The 19,005-nt window shown below is 58.3% G+C and overlaps 3 protein-coding genes across 3 annotated transcripts in view; 2 read left to right on the top strand and 1 right to left on the bottom strand.

Annotated features, from left to right (window-relative positions):
* The window catches only part of LOC117652469 (neurobeachin-like protein 1), a 203,738-nt gene that overhangs the window by 143,840 nt on the left and 40,893 nt on the right, over positions 1–19,005 (top strand). The window lies entirely within an intron of this gene.
* On the bottom strand, positions 8,675–9,788 carry LOC117652490 (cuticle protein 7-like). Its single transcript, XM_034397442.1, has 3 exons — positions 9,737–9,788; positions 9,113–9,513; positions 8,675–8,955 (listed from the first exon to the last, which is right to left on the bottom strand). Exons 1-3 carry the CDS (start codon positions 9,749–9,751, stop codon positions 8,775–8,777), a joined length of 597 nt encoding a protein of 198 aa, XP_034253333.1. The 5' UTR covers positions 9,752–9,788; the 3' UTR covers positions 8,675–8,774.
* On the top strand, positions 14,345–17,060 carry LOC117652478. The gene is made up of 2 exons (XM_034397427.1): positions 14,345–14,512; positions 15,362–17,060. Exons 1-2 carry the CDS (start codon positions 14,432–14,434, stop codon positions 16,022–16,024), a joined length of 744 nt encoding a protein of 247 aa, XP_034253318.1. The 5' UTR covers positions 14,345–14,431; the 3' UTR covers positions 16,025–17,060.

The raw sequence follows: 19,005 nt of genomic DNA on the forward strand, positions 1-19,005 counted from the left end.
CGCATTGGCGGCACCCCGAGCGAGAAAGAGTGCGTCGCGGACGCAGCCGCTGCTCTGTTCCGGATGTCAAGGCTGCAACACAGCGAACACACGCCGCACGACTTAACTCTGACTTGGGCTGACCAATGCCGGGCCGCATTTGCCGTCCAAGGTCCGGGCCGTATGTCATCCCCAAGCCGCCACAGTCCCGAATGAAAGGCAGGTGTGGGTGCTGACAGAGGGGTACACTCTGCGCAACAAGTGGGGTGTTCCGATGGAAAAAGTGCCAATCTGGATGGCAGAGACTTGTCCTATGCGAGCAGGATATCGCGTGGCTCGGCCGTGAGGTGGCGGCGTGTGAGCCGCGGGCTGCCTGCAGTGCCTGCTAGTGCCGCCAGTCTAAACCCCGCCTGACCCTTTGCGTTAACACGCGGTAATGAGGGGACACCGCCAAAAGTTCAAACTCGATGTTGAAAATAAACATTTTAAAAAGAGTTGAAGTACTAAAACACCTGTTTTGTTTACATTTTCCCCTCAACCTTGCTTGTGGCAGCTAGTGTAGGCGCCGCTGGTTTTCGTCACCGCAGAACACGAAATAGGTGTCAGTGACGGATGGCGGCCACTGAGATGAGGCAGGCCTGCGCCGCGCTTTTGCCTAATGGAGTCGTTCCATATAAAACAGTCGTTGACATTGTGCGTTCTGCTCGGTGCGGCCACGGGCAGGCAGCCGGCGGCGGCCGACCGCTTGTTTATGAGAAATTTGCAGGCACTCAAAGGAGTTGCGGGAGGCCGTCGACGGGCCAAGTCGGCCGTTAGGGTTCGGTTACGGAGACTCGGAGACCCTGCCAAAACACTTTCCTTGGTTTCCTTGAACGTGTTTTTGTTTCGTGAAAAACTAACTGTGACACCTGCCACAGATTTCAACTGCATTAAACAATAAACACGCTCGTCTGTTCCTTCTAAACCGTTCCGTGTGTGATTGCAGGTAAGACGGCGTGCGATTCCCACGCGAGGTGCGTGAGCGGAGCGCAGTGCGACGGTGAGTGCACAGTGAACACCGTGAAAAAGAAAATCGCGGAAGAAATAAAGTGTCGGAGACCTCAACGCGCGAGTCTGCCGGAGCGCTTTGTGGAAATGGGTTCGCTGGGTCGCTGGGGCAGCGGGGCAGCGCGCGGTCGTTACCCCTTCGCTCTCACTTTCCGTCGGCCGGAGGAGGAGGAGGGGGCAGCCGAGTGAGTGACCTGGAGCTCATCTTCCCACCCTTGACCGTGAACTTGGCTGTGCCGCCGCGCCGCGCGGTCTGGCGCATCAGCTGGTGATGCCACCTGCGCTGTAGCACCGGCGCGCTGCCGCACGGCGGGCCAGAAGACCGGAGCAGGCGGTCGAAATCCTCCCAGACGGGTTTTGAGCCACAGAGTCGCTAAATGTGAATCGAACGGCGACCCCACCAATGGATTGCTCTCCGAACGAGGAATCCATTGATGGGGTCATACGTTTAGTTCGAGTCCTGTTTAGGGACTCTGGAGCTCAAAACGCGTCGAGAGTTTCGGCCGCCTCCGCCGGTCTTCTAGCCCACTGTTGACCTGCAGTTCAGACGCCTCTGACTGTCACCTGGCGAACCAACACCTTCCATTGACACGCCCCTGCCCAGGCAACAATCTGAAACTCGTCCTTTTCTCATTGACCGCGCCGCCGATGCGCTGCCAATATTGAAGCTCACTTTACTGCGGCTCGCCGAAACTGGAGCGCGACCTTGACGCACCCCGCGCCGCGGACGGCGACCTTGGGCCGCATTTTTGCCGGGATCGCTAATCCGAAGCCTTGCGGTTTGAGATAAAAACGGCGCGGGTGGCTGCACTGTACCGGTTTTTCCGGCCCGCGGGCTGGCTGCGCGGGCTGCGGGGCCCGGGGGCCGTCATCACGGATTGGCCACGCGTGTCGGCCTGCCCGTCAGCGCGATCCTATTTGGGAGGAGTGCAAATGCCGTCTATTTTGCGTGCCGGCCGGTCGCGCTGCGTCGCGTTGCGCGCTGCACTGCCAAGGCCGATGCCTGCAAGATTTACTGCCCAACGCACGGCGCGGTGCAGGGCTGCCGCCGCGCGGCCACGCCACGCCCACCACTGTTTTTTGCTCGCTGAACCGGAGTCGTCGGGAATCGAACCCACGTCGTGGCGGAAACCAGCGGGCAGGCCCTGCTGGACACGATTTGTGACGCAAGTATATCATGCGGACCATTTCTTTTTTATCTCTTGGACGCGCCGCTGCAGACATTGACTTATGGTCTATAATTTGCAGTAATGGCGATAATTTCTCTCGGGAAGAGATACTCCGGACCGGATCATTTGAATAGTCCTCGTGGTCATGCTCGCTCCGAGGAGTTGGTCTAATGAGGGTGACCCTCTTTTGGCTCCCAAATGCAGTCGTAATGCCACGGCCTGGCTGCCCCGGCTGCCAGAATGCCACTGACCCGCAGCAGTGCCGGCACTCACTCGTTATCCCCAAACTGATTGGCTCCACTGAGGGCAGCCAATCAAGATGCAGTGCTGCTTTTCCGATATGAACCGGGACGCCCTTGGAGTCACTGCAAGTATGTGCGGGCTGATTGTGTGTCAGTATGTCACTGCGTTTACTTTGAATTATTCTTTGGCGACAGTTATTTTTAGGCACGAAGTGGCCACATAGTTTCCCCAGGGTTGGATTTTTTGTTTCAATTTGGTCCCTTTTGCAATTTTGAAATTTCCTATACGATTTTGATCAGACTTGGCGGCGTAGTAGAACTTTGTACCCTGATTTAAAAAAAAAACTGCGGCTAAGTTTCACCTGAATTTGAAAACTGAGCCAGTTTTTGCTGCATTGCGTTGGTAATTACCGGGCCGGCCTTGCCGCTTCCGGACTGGTTCGGCGTGTGGGACACACTGTGGGTGAGGCAGTGAGGCCGCATGCTAAGCATTCCGACTCATTAGTATTTCACTGGGGCGCCGATCACAACACCGGCCTAATTATGACGATTCCGTTATTGTCATTTCTATTAATTATGTAAATTACGGAAGCCGTTTGCAGTGTAGTGTTGTGACGGGCGTGCGTGTGGGTGTCTATACATCACGCGCCACCAGTCAGGCGGCCCGCTGCCCTAGCCTGCCAAGTCGCCAGTGTGTCTGAGCGCGAAGACGGCTCAGACAGTGTTCGGAAAATGTTCGACTAATTATTTTTCGCAACAAGTTTGTCGTTTTCCTCGGTTAATTTTTCGGCATGAGGGAGTCCCGCTGCCCTTCGGACGAGCCTTCGGACAATGTGCAGCAGGCTGGCCGTGATATCCGGCGAGCTCATTAGCAATCGGACCGCATCCACCGGTAGCTTCGGATCCTAATAATTATGCGCGGTTTTTTTTTCTTTTTGAAGTACCGCCGCAGCCAGAAATAACCGGAGGAATGCGATTGAATATTACCCGCGTTACGGGGCCCGTTGCCCTGGTCGGCCAATCGTTTGGCAACGGGCGCCTTGAGCAGTGCTGCAGCAGTGCCCGAGGCGGTGCCACAATAGGAGTGTCCGCCCGAGACAAAAGCTGTCACCTCCTCTGCTTTCACGTTCGTCCACGTTTCCGCGCGGGTCCTTGGCGTGTTTGCTTTTGGCCTCGCCTGTCCCGCCCGCCGTCCACTTCGCGCAGTGCGGCGCAGAGCGACGCAGTCGAAAGCCCAATGCATAATTCGCGCTACTACTTTTCGCTTTGTGACTTATAGTTCACAGTCAAGCTGCGATGGTACAGACTGTGACCCTGACCCTGCGTGTCCCGTTTAGCCACTCTGGAGCTCAAAACGCGTCCGGGATTTTGGCCGCCTCCACCGATCTTCTGGCCCACTGTGCAGTGTTTCTCGGGCCAGAACGCTTCTCGGGAGGCCTGGCTCGCCTGAAACACCAGGACTCCCTCCTCTGAAAGGGAAACTCGCGGAGGGAGTGCCTTTTGTTTCCCAGTGTGCGCCACGCATGTATAAAGTGTCGCTGTGAAGTGTCGTCTTCAGTCGCTCAGGAGTAGCCGGCCAACAGGAGAGCAGGCCATGGCAGCCATGCGCAAGGTACGTCGGGTGGCGCTGCTTCCACGCAGTTTTCGTTTTATGCCCGAGAACTGGACCAGTGGACAAATTATTTTACGCGAGAGTTGGCGAAGGACGTCTGCTGGCCCAGAGCCCGCAACTGCTTCCAAAATGTCCGCGATTCGCTAAGGTTTTAATTTTTTTTTGTCTTATCCTGTCTGAGGGCCGGGCATTTTTTGGGCACTTCTTCCCCGTGGATCGCACACATAAAACGGTTCCAGCAGAACGGGTTCGGCTTACATTGTCACTGTAATGGTTCCTGAATGACGTAACGACGTTCAAGCAGCAGTCATCGCGGGGCGTGGCGGCGCTCGTCGCCGTGCTGCTGGTGGCAGGCGTGTCCGGGACCAGCCACGACCCCGGGGTGCCGTCCGAGGGCTACGTGTACAACCCGCCGCCGCCAGCCGCCACCCTGCCGCCCGGCCTGCCCGTCGGGGTCCCCGACGTGGCCGCCGACGCGCGCGGCTTCCTCGCCGCCTTCCCGGACGGCTTCTCCTACGTGTACGCCGTGCAGCACCCCGACGCCGAGTCCACGTCCAGGGTGGAGGTGAGCCGCGCCTCGGCCGGCAGGGCGTTCACCACCTTCCCGACGGCGGCGCACCCCACGGCCTACCTCCCAGCGACCACCTACCCGACACCGGGCTTCCCGGCGGCGTACCTGCCCGCCGCGCCGTTCCAACCACCGAGCTTCCCGGCGACCACCCTCCCGGTGACCACCCTCCCGGCGACGTACCTGCCCGCCGCCACCTTGCCATCGCCCGCTCCAGAAGTAACCATCCCCGCAGCCGTCGCTGCAGCCCCGGAGGTGGCCATCCCGGCGGCCAGCCTCCCGCGCCGGCCTTCGCCGGCCTCCAGGGCCTGCAGCCCGCCGGCCGCCTGGGCGCGCCCTTGGCGCTCAGCCCGTACGGCGCGTGGACGCGGCCGTCCGTGCTGCTGGCGCCGCGTCTGGGCTCGCCGTCGTACCGGCCGTTCCGGGCGCTGCTGCCCGGCTCCCCGTACTACTACACCAGCGTCTGACGGGCCGACGCATTGGCCCGACGGCGCGGCCAGGCCGAGGGCCCGGCCCGCCTGGAATGGCACTGCGCGCCGCAGCGACAAAAATGTTAAGTGGTCCATCTTTGTTTTTTCCCCCCGCAATTAACGGCGACCGTCGCTGCGGGTCGCTGCTTTGGTTTTTTAGCCTTTCTGGAGCAGCGAGGTGTGTTTGTCTGTACTCGTTTAATTTCGGCAAAAAAATAAATAATTGTAAAAGCCACCCCAGTCATGCATCCAGACACCCTTCCCCGCCGAGCGCCGACCTTGGGTTGCGCCACGCCGGTGCAGGCCGTGTGGCAGGCCGTGCGGCTACTGGCTTTTTGCACGACTGCCCGCTTGTTTACATGTCGGCCCTTTTCCGTCTGCGCTTCCTTTTGCCCGTTTTACGCTGCCGTCGCTAGCGCCACGGGCCTGGCCACGGGCGCGGTGTGCCTGGGGGCGTGGCGCGGCGCACAGTGGGCCAGAAGAACGGCGCCGGCGGCCAAAACTCTAGAGGCGTTTTGGGCTCCAGAGTCGCTAAATAGGACTCGAACCGAACGTGTGACCCGACCTATCGATTGCTCTCCGAACGGGGAATCTATTGGTGGGGTCACACGTTCCGCCTCCGCCAGTCTTCTAGCCCACTGTGCGGCGCGGCGTGGGGCCTCAGTCCCTGGCCGTGAGGACCGTCACTTGCTGCACATTCGGGAGCCGATGGCCTGCGTACGGCTGAGGTCGCTGCTAATAAAAAAATTGAAAACATTTTTGTTGTTGCGGGCGCTGATTTGTGGCCCGCTGCGTCCAGGTTGGCCCAGGCCGCCGGCCGACTGCACGCCACCGACGGCCACTGGCCAATCGGAGAAGCAGATTAATGGAAGCGAGTGCGCTGCAGCGACAAAACGAGAAGGAGCGGGACCACCTCCGAGAGGGCGCCGCGCCACTGCCAAGCGAAACGCGAGCCGAGGCCCAGTCCCGCGATTTGAACGGGTTGTCCGCCCAAAATACGCGTTCTTTACGGCCGCGGAGGAAAGAGGTGCGAGGCATCGAAATTGGCTTTGATCTCCGAGTGTCGATTAGAGTGGCGCAAGAGGGGCGGCCTTATTGGGGAGCGGGGCGACGGACAGACAGACAGACAGACAGACAGCAGACAGCAGACAGACAGACAGACATTCAGACAGACAGGCAGACAGCAGAGTGAGTGGCACCCGGCGGTGTTTCACAGTTTTATTTGATTGTCGTCGAGACAAGTCGCCACGGCGGTGTCCATTCTGGGCTAGCGCCTGGCGGGTAGGCAGCCGGTGCCTCCGCGATGCTCCCCCGTGGAGCGGGTGGCCTACCCGCACCTCGTCGGGCGCTCCAAGTGCGTTTTTATTGTTTATTCCTCTCGCGGACGGCGGCGGCGGGAGCGTGGGTCGAGGATCCTGTCGTCCTAAACCAGAATGGCAGTGTGGCGGTCGTGGGCCGCGCGGCTTCGCGGCTTGCCGGCTTCCGTCCGGCTGAATGGGCCAGTCGTTATGTTGTGGCGCGCAAAGCGAGGCGCAACGCGCGTGGGGCTGCACACTCATTCCGAGAGTCGCTCTGTCTCTCTCGCTCCAACATCTCCCCAGTGCGCGAGAGAGACAGAGCGACCGCCGACCCCGTGGCGGTCCTTTGAGACGCCGGCCGCGTGGTGGGTGCCGAGGGCCGCGCCGAGCGATCCGCACATCGGTGTCGTCGCTCTGTCTCGCTCGCACCCATGCGGCTCGTCTCAGAGCGCCGTGCCGCAACCCTGTTCAGTCCACTGCGAGCTCGCCGATCGGTAATCGATCTATCGCCGTATCGAAGCGCTTGGACCGCCCAGGCGAGCGTCCTCCCCCTCCCCGCCGAGTCCGAGACACGCGAGTGCGACGCGGCGCCCAGCTGCCCGCGCGGCCAGCTGTTTGCCCAGGAGTCCCGAAATTAGCGCGGATGTAGGTCAAGGTCGCGCGGCTCCGCGTTGCTCTACGATCCCCGGGGAGATGTGAGTCCCCGCGGGAGCAGGCCCCTCCCGGCCCGACGCCCGCACCGCCCGCGCCGCCACCTTGCGCGCCGCGGCCGGTCCGATGCGGCCGCCGATACGGTCGCCGTCCTGCTCCTGATACGCCAAAGTGTCTGCCAACGCCTGCCGCCGGGCCACGCCTGGCCACGCCCCGAACGGCCCGCTGAGTTGCGGCGCGGCGTGGCTCCCAGTCCCGCGGGAAACTGTCCGGCGCACAGTGGGCCAGAAGACCGGTGGAGGCGGCCAAAACTCCAGACGCATATTGAGCTCCAGAGTCGCTAAATGGGACTCGAACCGAACGTGTGACCCGACCTATGGATTGCTCTCCGGACGGGGAATCTATTGGTGGGGTCACACGTTCAGTTTGTGTTCCATCGACTCTGGAGCTCAAAACGCGTCTAGAGTGTGGGCCGCCGGCGCCGGTATTCTGGCCCACTGTGCGGCGGCTCGATTTCCGACGGCGGCCCCCGACGGGGCGCTGGAATGGGTTCCGAGGTCCTTGGGCCCCGCCGCCCTCGCCGGCAGGAATGTTAGCGGTGCCCTATGGCAGCCAGGCGTCCAGGAGGAAACTCAATCTGGAGGCCTTTTTATCCTTTTCTCTACAACCGCGTGTTATTCTGAACAGGCTGACTCCGCGGAGCTGCTCCGTCTCTCTCGCACTCATGAGGCGTCCCTCACGGGTGCGAGAGGGAGAGAGAGAGAGAGAGAGAGAGAGAGAGAGAGAGAGAGAGAGAGAGAGAGAGAGAGAGAGAGAGCGAAGAAAAGACCCTTCGGAATGGCTCGGCAGGGGCAGTGTGTAATTTGCAGTGGCCCGCCGGTCATTGGGCTGCACGGAGCCTGTCCAGAGTGTTGTTTCGTCGCTCTGTCTCTGCCGCACTCATGAGGTACTGCATAAGGGTGCGAGAGAGACAGAGCGACAAACCGATCTTCTGGAGGGCCTGCGGCCGGTGACCTACCGCCAGGGGTCACGCGTAATGCCGGTGATGCAGGGACCCCGCCCCTGGCTCGCGCGCAATTTCATGACCACTCCCCTTCTCTCCGTTTACTCAGTCTGTCGAATTCCAGTGTGCCGACACTCGCAAACTCAACAACTTCACCCCCACCTTCTGACTTTTAAAATGATGAACTTGAAACGATGCTGAATACTGGAAACTGCCTTCAAACGGCCAAAGCGAGGAGTATCGCCGTGGGACGTGCGTTGTTGTTATTTTTCGTCGGTGACCGCACCGGCGATACTCCCGGAGCGCGAAGGACCCCGAAGGCGCGACGCCTCTCCGCGTCGATACCCCGAGCTCCTCTGGCCGAGCTTCGCCGCCGCGCCGCGAGAGCGCGCCGCTCGCTGCGATCCGCGGACGCGGAGTATTTCGGCGGGATGTTTTTGGCATTCTTCGGGCCAGCACTTTCTTTTTACGCGACAGGAGTCCGACTTGTAAATTGCCGGTCTCGGCCTCTCGGGCGGAAGCGCGCGCGTGTCGCGCGTGCAGGTCTCCGGACACTCCGGGCAAAAACTCTGCCGGTTTTTGATCGCAATGAAGCGAGCGCCGTGGCGCAAGGGAGCAATGACAACACGACACTTTCTTTGAGGTATTTTTATGGGAATCTGTCGTCGCGTACATGCTTTGGTGTGGTGCGTCGTCCTCAGTCGCGTGTCTTCGTCGTGGTGCCGGCGTCCGCCGCTAGTAGGAGTAGCTGTGGTAGGGCGTGGACACGGAGGTGTGCACGTTGGACGCGCCGGAGGGCACGGCGTAGGAGGGCAGCGCCGGCAGCGCGTTGTACGGCGCGGGGGCGTAGCGCGCCACGGGGGCCGACGCCACCGCCACCGGCTGCACCGAGTACGAGAAGCGGGGGCTGCTGTACCTGCAGGCGAAAATGAAAGGTGCCAATGGCCATGTTGTTCTCTCCGGTTCATAAACGTGTCACAGCGAATTGAAGAGGTCAGAGGCCCGAACGCGAGGCCGGGAAATTATGCATTGGGCTCGACTGGGTCTTCTCTCGCAAGCTGCTGGGTACTCACTGGACGAAGGGGGCGGAGCGGACGACGCTGGCGGGTACCGGGGCGGGGACGAAGGCGCGCGCCACGACGGGGGCGGCGACGGGGGCGGCGCGGACGATGGGGGCGGCGTGCACGGACGGCGTGCCCTCGCGACGCACCACCGCGTTGAAGCCGTGCACGGCGTCGGCCGTGTAGTCCACGATGCGGCGGGTGCCGTCGGCGTCCACCACCGAGTACTGCCCCGTCACCACGTCGCCGTTGCGCGACTCGGAGTGGCCCTTGGTGTCCCCGGTGACGGCGTCCTGGATGGTGTAGCTGTAGCTGTACTGGGGGTTGGTGTCGAAGGGCTCTGGTTCCTGGCCGGCAGGGAGCAGCGGGCCCGCCCGGACGACGCCCAGCGCCGCGCACACCAAAGCCACCACCTGCAACATCGGTTTCACTGGGGTCAAATCGCACCAAAACCTCTCGGAGACGCTTCAAACACTGGCTTGAACTGGAATCACTTTCACTGCACAGGTAAAACACTGTTGCTTCTGTGGCACAGTCCCGATCGGATCTGAGGATTCACACTTTCTCACTGACACGTCCTAACCACCGCGGCGCACTGGTTCACTTTCTTCTCGACACTTTGACAACGCTCGGTACCTGGAGGAGGGCCATCTCTTCGTATGCGTGCGAGTCTCGAAGGGGAGCGAAAAAAAGGAAGACTGTCGTGTTGACTGTGGCACCTATGCGCTTATATATGTAGGAGAGGAGTCGTCAGGCCCCCCGACCCCTCGCGGGGCCCAGGCGGGGCCCAGGCGGGGCCCATTGTGCGCCCCACCGGGACCGCACCCTCGTGGGCGCACGCGTGTCGCATCTTCGGGGGACGGCGCGGCACGACACGGCACGGCAGGGTGGGACGCGCACCCAGCTCACGGTCTCAGCATTTATTAAAAATATCATAATTATGTCCCGAAAACATTGGTTTTGTCCCATGCATAAGCACTCACCACACATGTACTTTTACTGTCCAAAACTTTGGCCATATTTGTGCACATGTAAGCTATGTACAATTTTATACGTAAATCAGGGACAATATTTCCATTTTGTGCTCTGCGACACTTTTATTCTTGATGCTCACGTTTCTTGGCGATGTGGGTGACACGGTCTGACACGGTCAAGCAAACTTAAATCAAGTGGAAACATTCCTGCAGCTGCAGCCTCTGGCTTCGCCAACAGGCCCATTCATCCAACTGGTGTCTTAGATAAAAGACAAACACTTGGCACGGGCGGCTTCCTAAATTTTGCCAGTGTGTGTGGCCGTGCGTCGGGGCGTCGCGGCGTCTTGCAAGAGGCTTCTCTGCCGGCCAGGATATTCGTGGGCTTGCATATTACCGCTATTGTATGGTCGCGCGGGCCGCGAAGTCATTAAGACGGGGACTCTTTTCGCGCGATAACCCCGACAGCTTTTATTGCCCAATCGCATTGTGTCTTCCCGCTAGTTGGGGGCAGACGAGCGCTGGCGCGGCGCGTCCACCGCGTGGCCAGTTTGAACTGGGCTGCCACTGGACATGCTTCGGGAAAGTCGAGTACCCGACAGTGCTGTGTCCAGACTTAACCCAAGTGGGTAACTAGAATTTTAAAAAGTGTAACTAAAACTCTATGACCATATCTTAGGAAAGTCAGCTTGAAAATTACAGTGTTGGCAGCAGTGCGGTAGTGTCCTGTCCGTGACGTCTTTCCGGATTTGGCAGGCGTGCGTGGCGGGGCGGCGGGGCCGTGACACAGTCTGGGCAGATCCAGGCCGGTCTTACACACGCATTGTCTCCTGTATAAAGGAAGATGCCCACTAAGTCATCCAGACGCTATCGACTTTTCGTTCCCCGCCTCCTGCGGCCCGGTCCGTTTGGTCGCTGTCTCTCTCGCACGCATGGGAACCAACTCAAGATTTTCATGTACAGTGATTATATTAAGAGTATGATTACATGTGATTTATTTTGATTATTTTATTATTTATCACTGATTATAGGAGGTTATTATGTTGATTATTGGGAAATATTGGGGAATATTTGAGCGCCGACCTCAGAAAGCTGTTAAAGTGTCGGAAATTCAATATTGGTGACTTTGGGCAGCCACTGCGTCAAATTTAGTTGCGGTCAAAGACCTTCCTCGACGCCCTACTATTCTGAAGACCCTACTCTTTCATGCCCCGCCTCGGGAAGGCTTTGACCGCTGATAGTTTGGGGGCAGTGGTCTCGCGAAAATGGTCAAAAAGTGAATGAATTTCAGAAAATCACCGTTTTTGCTGACTTTAAGCGGTCACTGCATCCAATTTAGTTGCTGTCAAAGACCTTCCTCGACGCCCTACTATTCTGAAGACCCTACTCTTTCATGCCCCGCCTCGGGAAGGCTTTGACCGCTGATAGTTTGGGGCAGTGGTCTCGCAAAATGGTCAAAAAGTGAATGAATTTCAGAAAATCACCGTTTTTGCTGACTTTGAGCGGTCACTGCATCCAATTGAGTTGCTGTCAAAGTCCTCCCTCGACGCCTTACTATTCTGAAGACCCTACTCTTTCATGCCCCGCCTCGGGGAGGCTTTGACCGCTGATAGTTTTGGAGCAGTGATCTCGCAAAAATGGTCAAAAGTGATTGAATCCCCGAAAGTATGATTGTCATTTCATAGGATGATGTTGATTATTTCACTGATTACCAACTAGACGTGCAATGGTTATCTTGAGTTGGGTACCCCTTGGCCCCAGGTTTGTCCGCCACGGCGTCATCACGTCTTCGCCAGTGTCTGGACACCCGAAGTGAGGTAATGGGCTTCCGCGTAGTGTAGCGCGTAGGGCAGGCCGTCGGCAGACCGCCAAAAAGCGAGTGGAGCCGTTCCCGCGGTGGGCAGTAATGGCGGCCTTGGTCCCCACACTGCCCGGCGCCGCGCCGCCGCCAAGGATGCACCGGCGGGTGAGTCAGCCGGTCGCGTGCCGCGCGGGGTATCGCCGCGGAGACTAGACGCTGCACTCGTTGGCGAGCCACCTCCCCGGAAGCGCTAAACGGCCCGGCCCTCGCACCCTTCCGGGGCACCACGCGAGTGCGACAGAGACAGAGCCACCGAGTGGCTGGCCCTGCATGTCGCGCCGCTCTCGAAAGCGAGAAGCCTCAAATGTTGCAGTGCACCGACACGATTGACTGTGGGATCGGTGGGGCCAGACTCGGTGCAGCCGCTCTGTTGGCGAGCCGACGACGCCGTGGGCGCGAAGGCGATGGCCCGACCAGGCCCGACCCGCCACCCAAAGACCATTGTCGACTTGTCACTCAAAAGTCCCTGGCGTCCTTCCTTCTGTTTAAGTGTTTCGCGATCGGCATGCGTTGCGCTATCCTCGCCACGTGTGTGTTTGCATGTCCTTAGCGAGCCACCCGCTCCCAGCTCTTCTTTCTGCTCCGGCAAAAAAAAAGTGTGCGTTTATCAAGGGACATTGAACTGCTGGCTGAGCAAAGGAAATGATTCATTTGCGTTTTTTTCGTTTTTGCGAGTGCCAGTGTATCTGGGCCGGGTGGATGGCGGTAGGTGACTTCGGGTCACGATGCCATCCACGTTGTCATAGCAACCGGCCGAACGACTTCGGCCGACGTCACCGCGAGCGTCATGCACCGCAAGAAAAAGTGTGAATAGTACAACAAAAGTGCAACGAAGACTGTGGAAAAAAAAAGTACGTCGAGGATTGGACAAAGTAACGAGGCCTGGACTGGACCGCACTAGCCATGCCACGACCGGTGACCCACTGTAATATTTAGAGTACAATGAATGTGGGAACGTGTTGGAATGTGCAACATTTCTGCTGTATTTGTCACACGTGTTGCCTACTTACAGGCGGTTTTTCCTTGAGAGTGTGGGAATGTGTTTGTGTACAATGAATGTGGGTAGTTGTTCTCCCCTCGGACACGACAGCCTGCTGCCGTGACTGCGGATAGCGAGGATCTGGATTCATTTGTCGGCCCCGTGTTTTTGAACCTAATGAGTGGCGCGTTAGCACTGCTTCCTGGTTGTCAATTATTACCCGCGGCCTGTGGCGACCAGGTGCCAACGAGCCGTCGCGAGGCGTCGCGTGCCGCCGGACGGGGCCGAGGGAACAGTGACCCTGCCGATGCAGGTGGCATTGCACCTCGGAGTGTCCGTGGTGAGGGGTGACCCACTGTAAAATTTCGTGCACTATCATCGCGGAACTGTGTAAGAGTCTACATTTGTGGCGTATTTGCCACACATGTGCTGCCTACTTACAGGAATGTGGGTTGTGTACAAATTTTGTGTGAGTGTGAGAGGTTTTTCCCCTCTTGGTCGGTGGTGACAACACAACCATGTAAATACATACAGCACACTGAATTTATTGACAAGATGGACTCCGATTTCTCGGAGTGTCGCAGCCTTTCGGTCAGTGTCTGTGGACTCGCGTGGACGCACCTGGGCAGGGCGTCCCATTCACAGACGTAAACACACGCACAAACGCACACATACAAACACACACACACTCACAACACACACACGCGCTCAGTCACACACACACACAGCACCGTTTTGTCACTCCGCGGGGACACCCTCGACACTGCAGCTCTCCGTGCCCAGAACAATCAGTCAGCCGAGTCATCACCTTCAAGAGCGGCTCAGCTGCGCGCGGCTACCGTGTGGGGGAGTCGGCTTTGACGTGCTTTCTGGGACGGCCGCGCCACTGGGAATCGCGGTGCGACTTTTCCTGAATATCCGACTCAAGTTTGCATACGCCGCCGCGAGTCGACTTGCATAGCGTGTTCGAAAAGTGTCTTGGTTGGGTCAGCTGCGGGGACCGCCGGGCGAGATATCGCCTGCCCGTCCCGTGACGTCATCAAGGGAGGGGGAGGGGCGGCGGCTAGTGTGCGGAGCTAGTCGCAGTGGAGCCTCCGGAGCCACCGCGGCCGGTCGGGCCCCGCTGGGCCCCGCTGGGCCGCGCGACCTTGGTGCGTTCGACGCCTCCTCACTCGCCGACGGGCGTCTGGCGGCCGCGCACGCAGCGGCACGCCGAGGCACGCAGTGATCCCCATCGCCACGCTGCGACGACCACGCCGTCCCGCCCGGCCCGCCGGGCCAGCTGATCCGTCCAGCCGAGCGCAGTCGAGCCGAGCCGAGCCGAGCCGAGCCGGGCCGCCCTGCACCAGCCACCACGACGCCGCGCCAATATTTGCCGGGCCAGTGAAAGTGGCGACGTTTTTGCCACGCGGGGCGGGGCGCTGGAGGGGGCGCCGCGGGGCCCCACGTTGTCATTGGCGGAAGTGCGACCGGCGCGAGCGGATCGATGCGGCCGACATGAGCCGCACTGAAGACGCAGCATGGATGACGGCGACCTGCAGCCCGCCAGACGCTACCCGCCGCTGCAGAGGACGCCGCCCGACTACCAGACCGTCATCAAGGTGGGTGCCTGCCTCGGCCTCCCCCTGCACTGTGAAACGGGGCTCGAGGAGTGGCTTTCATTCCCTGAATACTGTCAAGGTGTAGTCCCTAAGACTCGACGCGTCTTTTTCTTAATTTCGATCAGTCTTGAAGAAGTAGTGTTCATCCCTTACTGAGAAAAAAAAAGTAATTCATTTGATAATTTGATTTTCTTTTTCGGTTTTTGGCTGATTCTTTTAAATTGGCTTACTTCTTCACAGATACTACCACAATAGCATTGATTTAGTTAAAAAGAATCGCGCGTTACGTAACATAACCTCAGCTCACATAAGGCCGTTATACCGGGCCCGCTTCAGGTTCGTACTGTTTCGACAGCCAGACACCAGTTCTCGTCGTTATTTTGTTAAGGGTTTGGTCCGAAGCGAGTTGCCTCCTCTTCGTTTCTTTTTAACGCAATACCCTGGTTTAATTTTGTCTGGAGCCTTTCCCTTTGCGATTTTTTGCAAGGAATGAGGAAAGGATGGGGCTTGGCCTTGAGAGCAACTATGTGCTCTCATTGTTTCTTACAGCCTATAATAGCCTCATGACTTACAATGCTGCAACAGTTCGCCGCCATTAGCACAGGCAGAGGGTCTGTCCAGCTATTAGCTTTATTTATGTTGTCGGCGGTCCAGATTGGGGTCGATGAGGACATGCGACCTGTTTCAATATTTTTAATTTAAAAAAATAGACATGAGTTTTGCGTAGAAATTTTCCAGCCTGAAAAGCTGCTTTTTGAAGTGGAATAGGATGAATTGCGGGTCGCATTTCCATGTAATAATGGCGTATTATGTATGTGTGTGGCTGACCGAAATCCGGCGTGGTTCCAGTTCCTCGTGATGGCCAGCATCCTGGACAGCGTCTGGGTGAGCGGGCCCCGGCAGACTGGTTCCTCGTGCGGGCTGACGGGCGCCACCACGGCCCCTCTCCGCCCCCTGGACCTGAGCCCGCCCTGCCCGCCGAGCCCGGAACCTGCCAACGTCAACAACGCAAGCCGGCTCGAGGTGCAGGAGGCCCTGCTGCAGCTCAACACCACCGCCAGGGACTGCCTGCGCCGGCCGGGGGAGTTGAGCGGTGCGTCGCCCACACTGCGGCGGGTGCTGAGCGTGCTCCTGTCCAACGCGTTCGTCGTCTGGTCCAACTTCGGCGCCGCGCTGGTGGCGTCGCCGCAGCCACGCTGGCTGCCCGGAGTACCCGGAGGAGGAGGCGACCCTGGCACTGCAACGTCGTGGAGGCTGCCCGGCCCGGACGACCTGGACGGCCTGCCCGCCGAGAAAGGAGCGACCTCCCCCGGGCCGTCCTCACCGAGGCCCTGGACGGCCGAAGCATCCAGTGCAGTGCAGGACGAAGCGAGAGTGGACGCGGCCAGGACTACGGACAGTGTGCCGTGGTACGTCCAGCTGGCGTACTTCGCCACGCTGGTGGTGGTGGTCGTGGGCATGCCGTGCTGCCCCGCCGTCCTGCAGAACGCCTGCGGCTTCCTTATGTGCTGACACACTGTGAGACAAGTTGTTTGTGTTTTGGAAAAGAGTCGACCAGTTCAGTGCCACTGATGAAAAAACCAACTAGACGTTGTTTTTAGTGTACTCCGCAAACCGCGGAGGTTCGTCGCTGAGAGGTATCTATGATGCGTGCCTCGCGCGCAGTGTTTTACAATGGACAATTTGTCGCGAGTTCCTGAAGGCAGTTGCTGTGGTGCCTATAGGCAGCGAGTATTGTCTGCGCGATCGTGGAGGTGAAAATGGCTTGGAGTGATGTTTGCCAATCTAGTCTGAGTACTGTAAGTGAGCCCACCCGAAAAATAGACTGAGGGATTCTTACGTTTAGTTTAGTGTCCCGAGTGAAATGCCCGGAAACCATTTCCGTCCGATTGTCTCTTTATTGTTTGACTCGTGTATCCCTTGTGTAGAGGAAACAAGTGCTGGGCATGGAGGTGTTAAAAATAGCTCGAAGCTGATGAGGTCTTAGCAGCCCGTTGTCGCTTTTCTTGTTTTACGACATCGCTGTCGGAGCGAACTGCTAAGTTCGGTGCCGCTCGGAGCAGTGGCTTCCCGGCGACAGCTTTTATGTAACTGTGTCTCGATACTTTGGCAGCGATTTTACAAAAACGAAAAACAAGGTGCGTCGAAGGTCCTTGCGTTATCGACTTTTTGACCATCAGGTTTGCCCTCTGTTTGATCAAACAAAACATTGTCACTGCTATTCAAAGTGTGACACTATGCACTTTTTGACGTGTGCTCGTCCCGCACTTGGATTAGCAGTGTGTTTGCGCCTCGCCGAAAATGGGCGTCCCACGCAGTGCAGGCACTGCACGCTCAAACACCGTGGCGCGTGACACGGACGGTGTGGCTCTCACTTTCAAACGCGGGAGCGCGTTTCCACTGCAGGAGTCTCAGCGACCTCTGCTTTATTTTGTGCTGTGACGACATGATGGTAGGTTAAATGCTAATTTAATTTGTACAGTACAATATTTGGTCGTGTTTTATTTTTGAATTCTGTAAAATAAACTTTGATGATTTCCCCCTCTAATACCGATTGCTTTCTGCATTCCTCTAGTGTGCTTTTCCTCAGAGATATTGTTTCCCGGATTCGAGGAATCAAGGACCTCGGGTCGTTGGGTTCAAGCACCTCATCCGGAAGAACCTCAAACTTCTCGCTCTAGGATGGTCTGGGTTTTATTTCGCCCGAAGCGAGCCTTTGGAGTTGTTTCGGAAGAACGGCTCGAAGGTCGTGGAAAGATTGGTAACAAATAAACGGTGACTCTGAAGGCCCCGCCGCGGCGGACGTCTTGCACTGGAGTAAAAACAGGCCGGTGTTTCGGCTGGCACACAGTGGACCAGGACCGGTGAAGGTGGTCAAAACCCGGATACGTTTTGAGCTCCAGAGTCGCTAAATGAGACTCGAACCGGACCTGTGACACCACCAATGGATTGCTCTCCGAACGAGGAATCCATTGGTGGGTCAAGCGTTTGGTTCGAGTGCTGATAAGCGACTCTGGAGCTCAAAACGCATCTTAAGTTTTGGCCGCCGGCGCCGGTCTTCTGGCCCACTGTGCGGCACCTTGCCGGTTCCCTTCGCTATTCCTCGTGAGATAATCACGTGCACTGCCACGGCGCGGCACAGCCGGGCAAAGCCACGCAGAGCAGATCACCTTCACCTGGTGCTGCGCGCTGCCAACTCGTGCGGAGAAATTCGCCTTGAACGAACGGGAAATCTATTACCCGTACCCGGATGCATGAAAAACAACTCAGAAGGATTTCCTTCCGATTCCGCCGCGGAGTGATAATTCCATTTTACTGGTGGTGGAGCGCTGGAAGGCAGGCTCCGTTTTTCCGACCGTTGTCGCTGGCGGTTTTTGTCACTTCATGGTTTGGGTTTACAGATGACCCAAACCCCGTACACTTTGCAAAGCTTCCCGGGTTTCGCGGTTCGCGCCTTGCTTATAGCGGCGACGCTGCCGGGGTCCGCAACGCTCTCTGGCGGCGCGAGCGCCAACCAGTTCGCGACTTGCGAAGATACCCCGTGCGTCGAGCAACTCGTTCGGTAAGAAGCAGGACTATCGCAAAGTGAAATCAGACGGAGAAACGCACGGCTCTGGCTCTACCCCGCGCGTGGAGCTCCTGAGAGTCTCTCGCGCGCGGCGTATCAGCAGCTCAGTAATTTTTCTCAAACACGGAGTCCCCAGTGAAGGCGGAGGGGGCTACTCGGCTGTGTTTTTCTCCGCTTTTTTTGCAGTGCACCTGCAGAATGCGTTGCATTGAGTCCAACTCGCGGTGGCGCGATCACTAGAGACGCCGCAAGGATTAACTGGGACTTTAAACGCAGGATAATGCTACTTATCAGACAATGTCCGCCGCTGACAGGTGTCCAACCCCTGTGTGCACGGTTCATGTTGGTGCCTGGAAAGGCCGGCCCCGCCCCGGCCGAAGCGAAGCGCCTGCTAGGTAGGCAGTCCCGCTCCTCTCGCGTGCTCGACGGGACAGCATCCCCGGCTGGGCAGGCGCGAAGGCGGGCGCACAGTGGGCTAGAAGACCGGACGGGTTTTGAGCTCTAGAGTCGTTAAACAGGACTTGAACCGAGGGTTCATACCTCCACCAACGGGCTCCTCTCCTAATGAGCAATCCATTGGTCGAGTGCTGTTGAGCGACTCTGGAGCTAAAAACGCGTCTAGAGTTTTGGCCGCCTCCACCGGTCTTCTGGCCCACTGTAAAGGGGGGGGGGGGGGTAAAGAGAACGTCGAAGATCCATTTGACGTTGCAGGCGTCGCCGTGACCTTGGCTAGCGCCCGTTGCGCCAGTCAACACCCACACTGGAATTAGGTGCATCGATGCGTAATTTGCGTTCATCGGCACACTTGGCGCCCACTGGTGCAGTGCGTGCCAGACACACACACACACACACACACTCACTATAGTGCGCGTTGGCCTGTCGATATTCCCGCCACTCGGTATAGGATTTCGCAAAGCCTCGCCGT

This window comes from Thrips palmi, unplaced genomic scaffold, assembly GCF_012932325.1.
Source record: "Thrips palmi isolate BJ-2018 unplaced genomic scaffold, TpBJ-2018v1 HiC_scaffold_7, whole genome shotgun sequence".
Lineage (NCBI taxonomy): Eukaryota > Metazoa > Arthropoda > Insecta > Thysanoptera > Thripidae > Thrips > Thrips palmi.

Bases quoted from the DNA above. Each gene is read 5' to 3' on its own strand.
- LOC117652490 (XM_034397442.1), bottom strand. The intron at 8,956-9,112 runs GTGAGTACCCAG...TTTCGCCTGCAG, and splicing joins CGCTCCGCCCCCTTCGTCCA to GTACAGCAGCCCCCGCTTCT.
- LOC117652478 (XM_034397427.1), top strand. From the start codon at position 14,432: ATGGATGACGGCGACCTGCAGCCCGCCAGACGCTACCCGCCGCTGCAG. The intron at 14,513-15,361 runs GTGGGTGCCTGC...GCGTGGTTCCAG, and splicing joins ACTACCAGACCGTCATCAAG to TTCCTCGTGATGGCCAGCAT.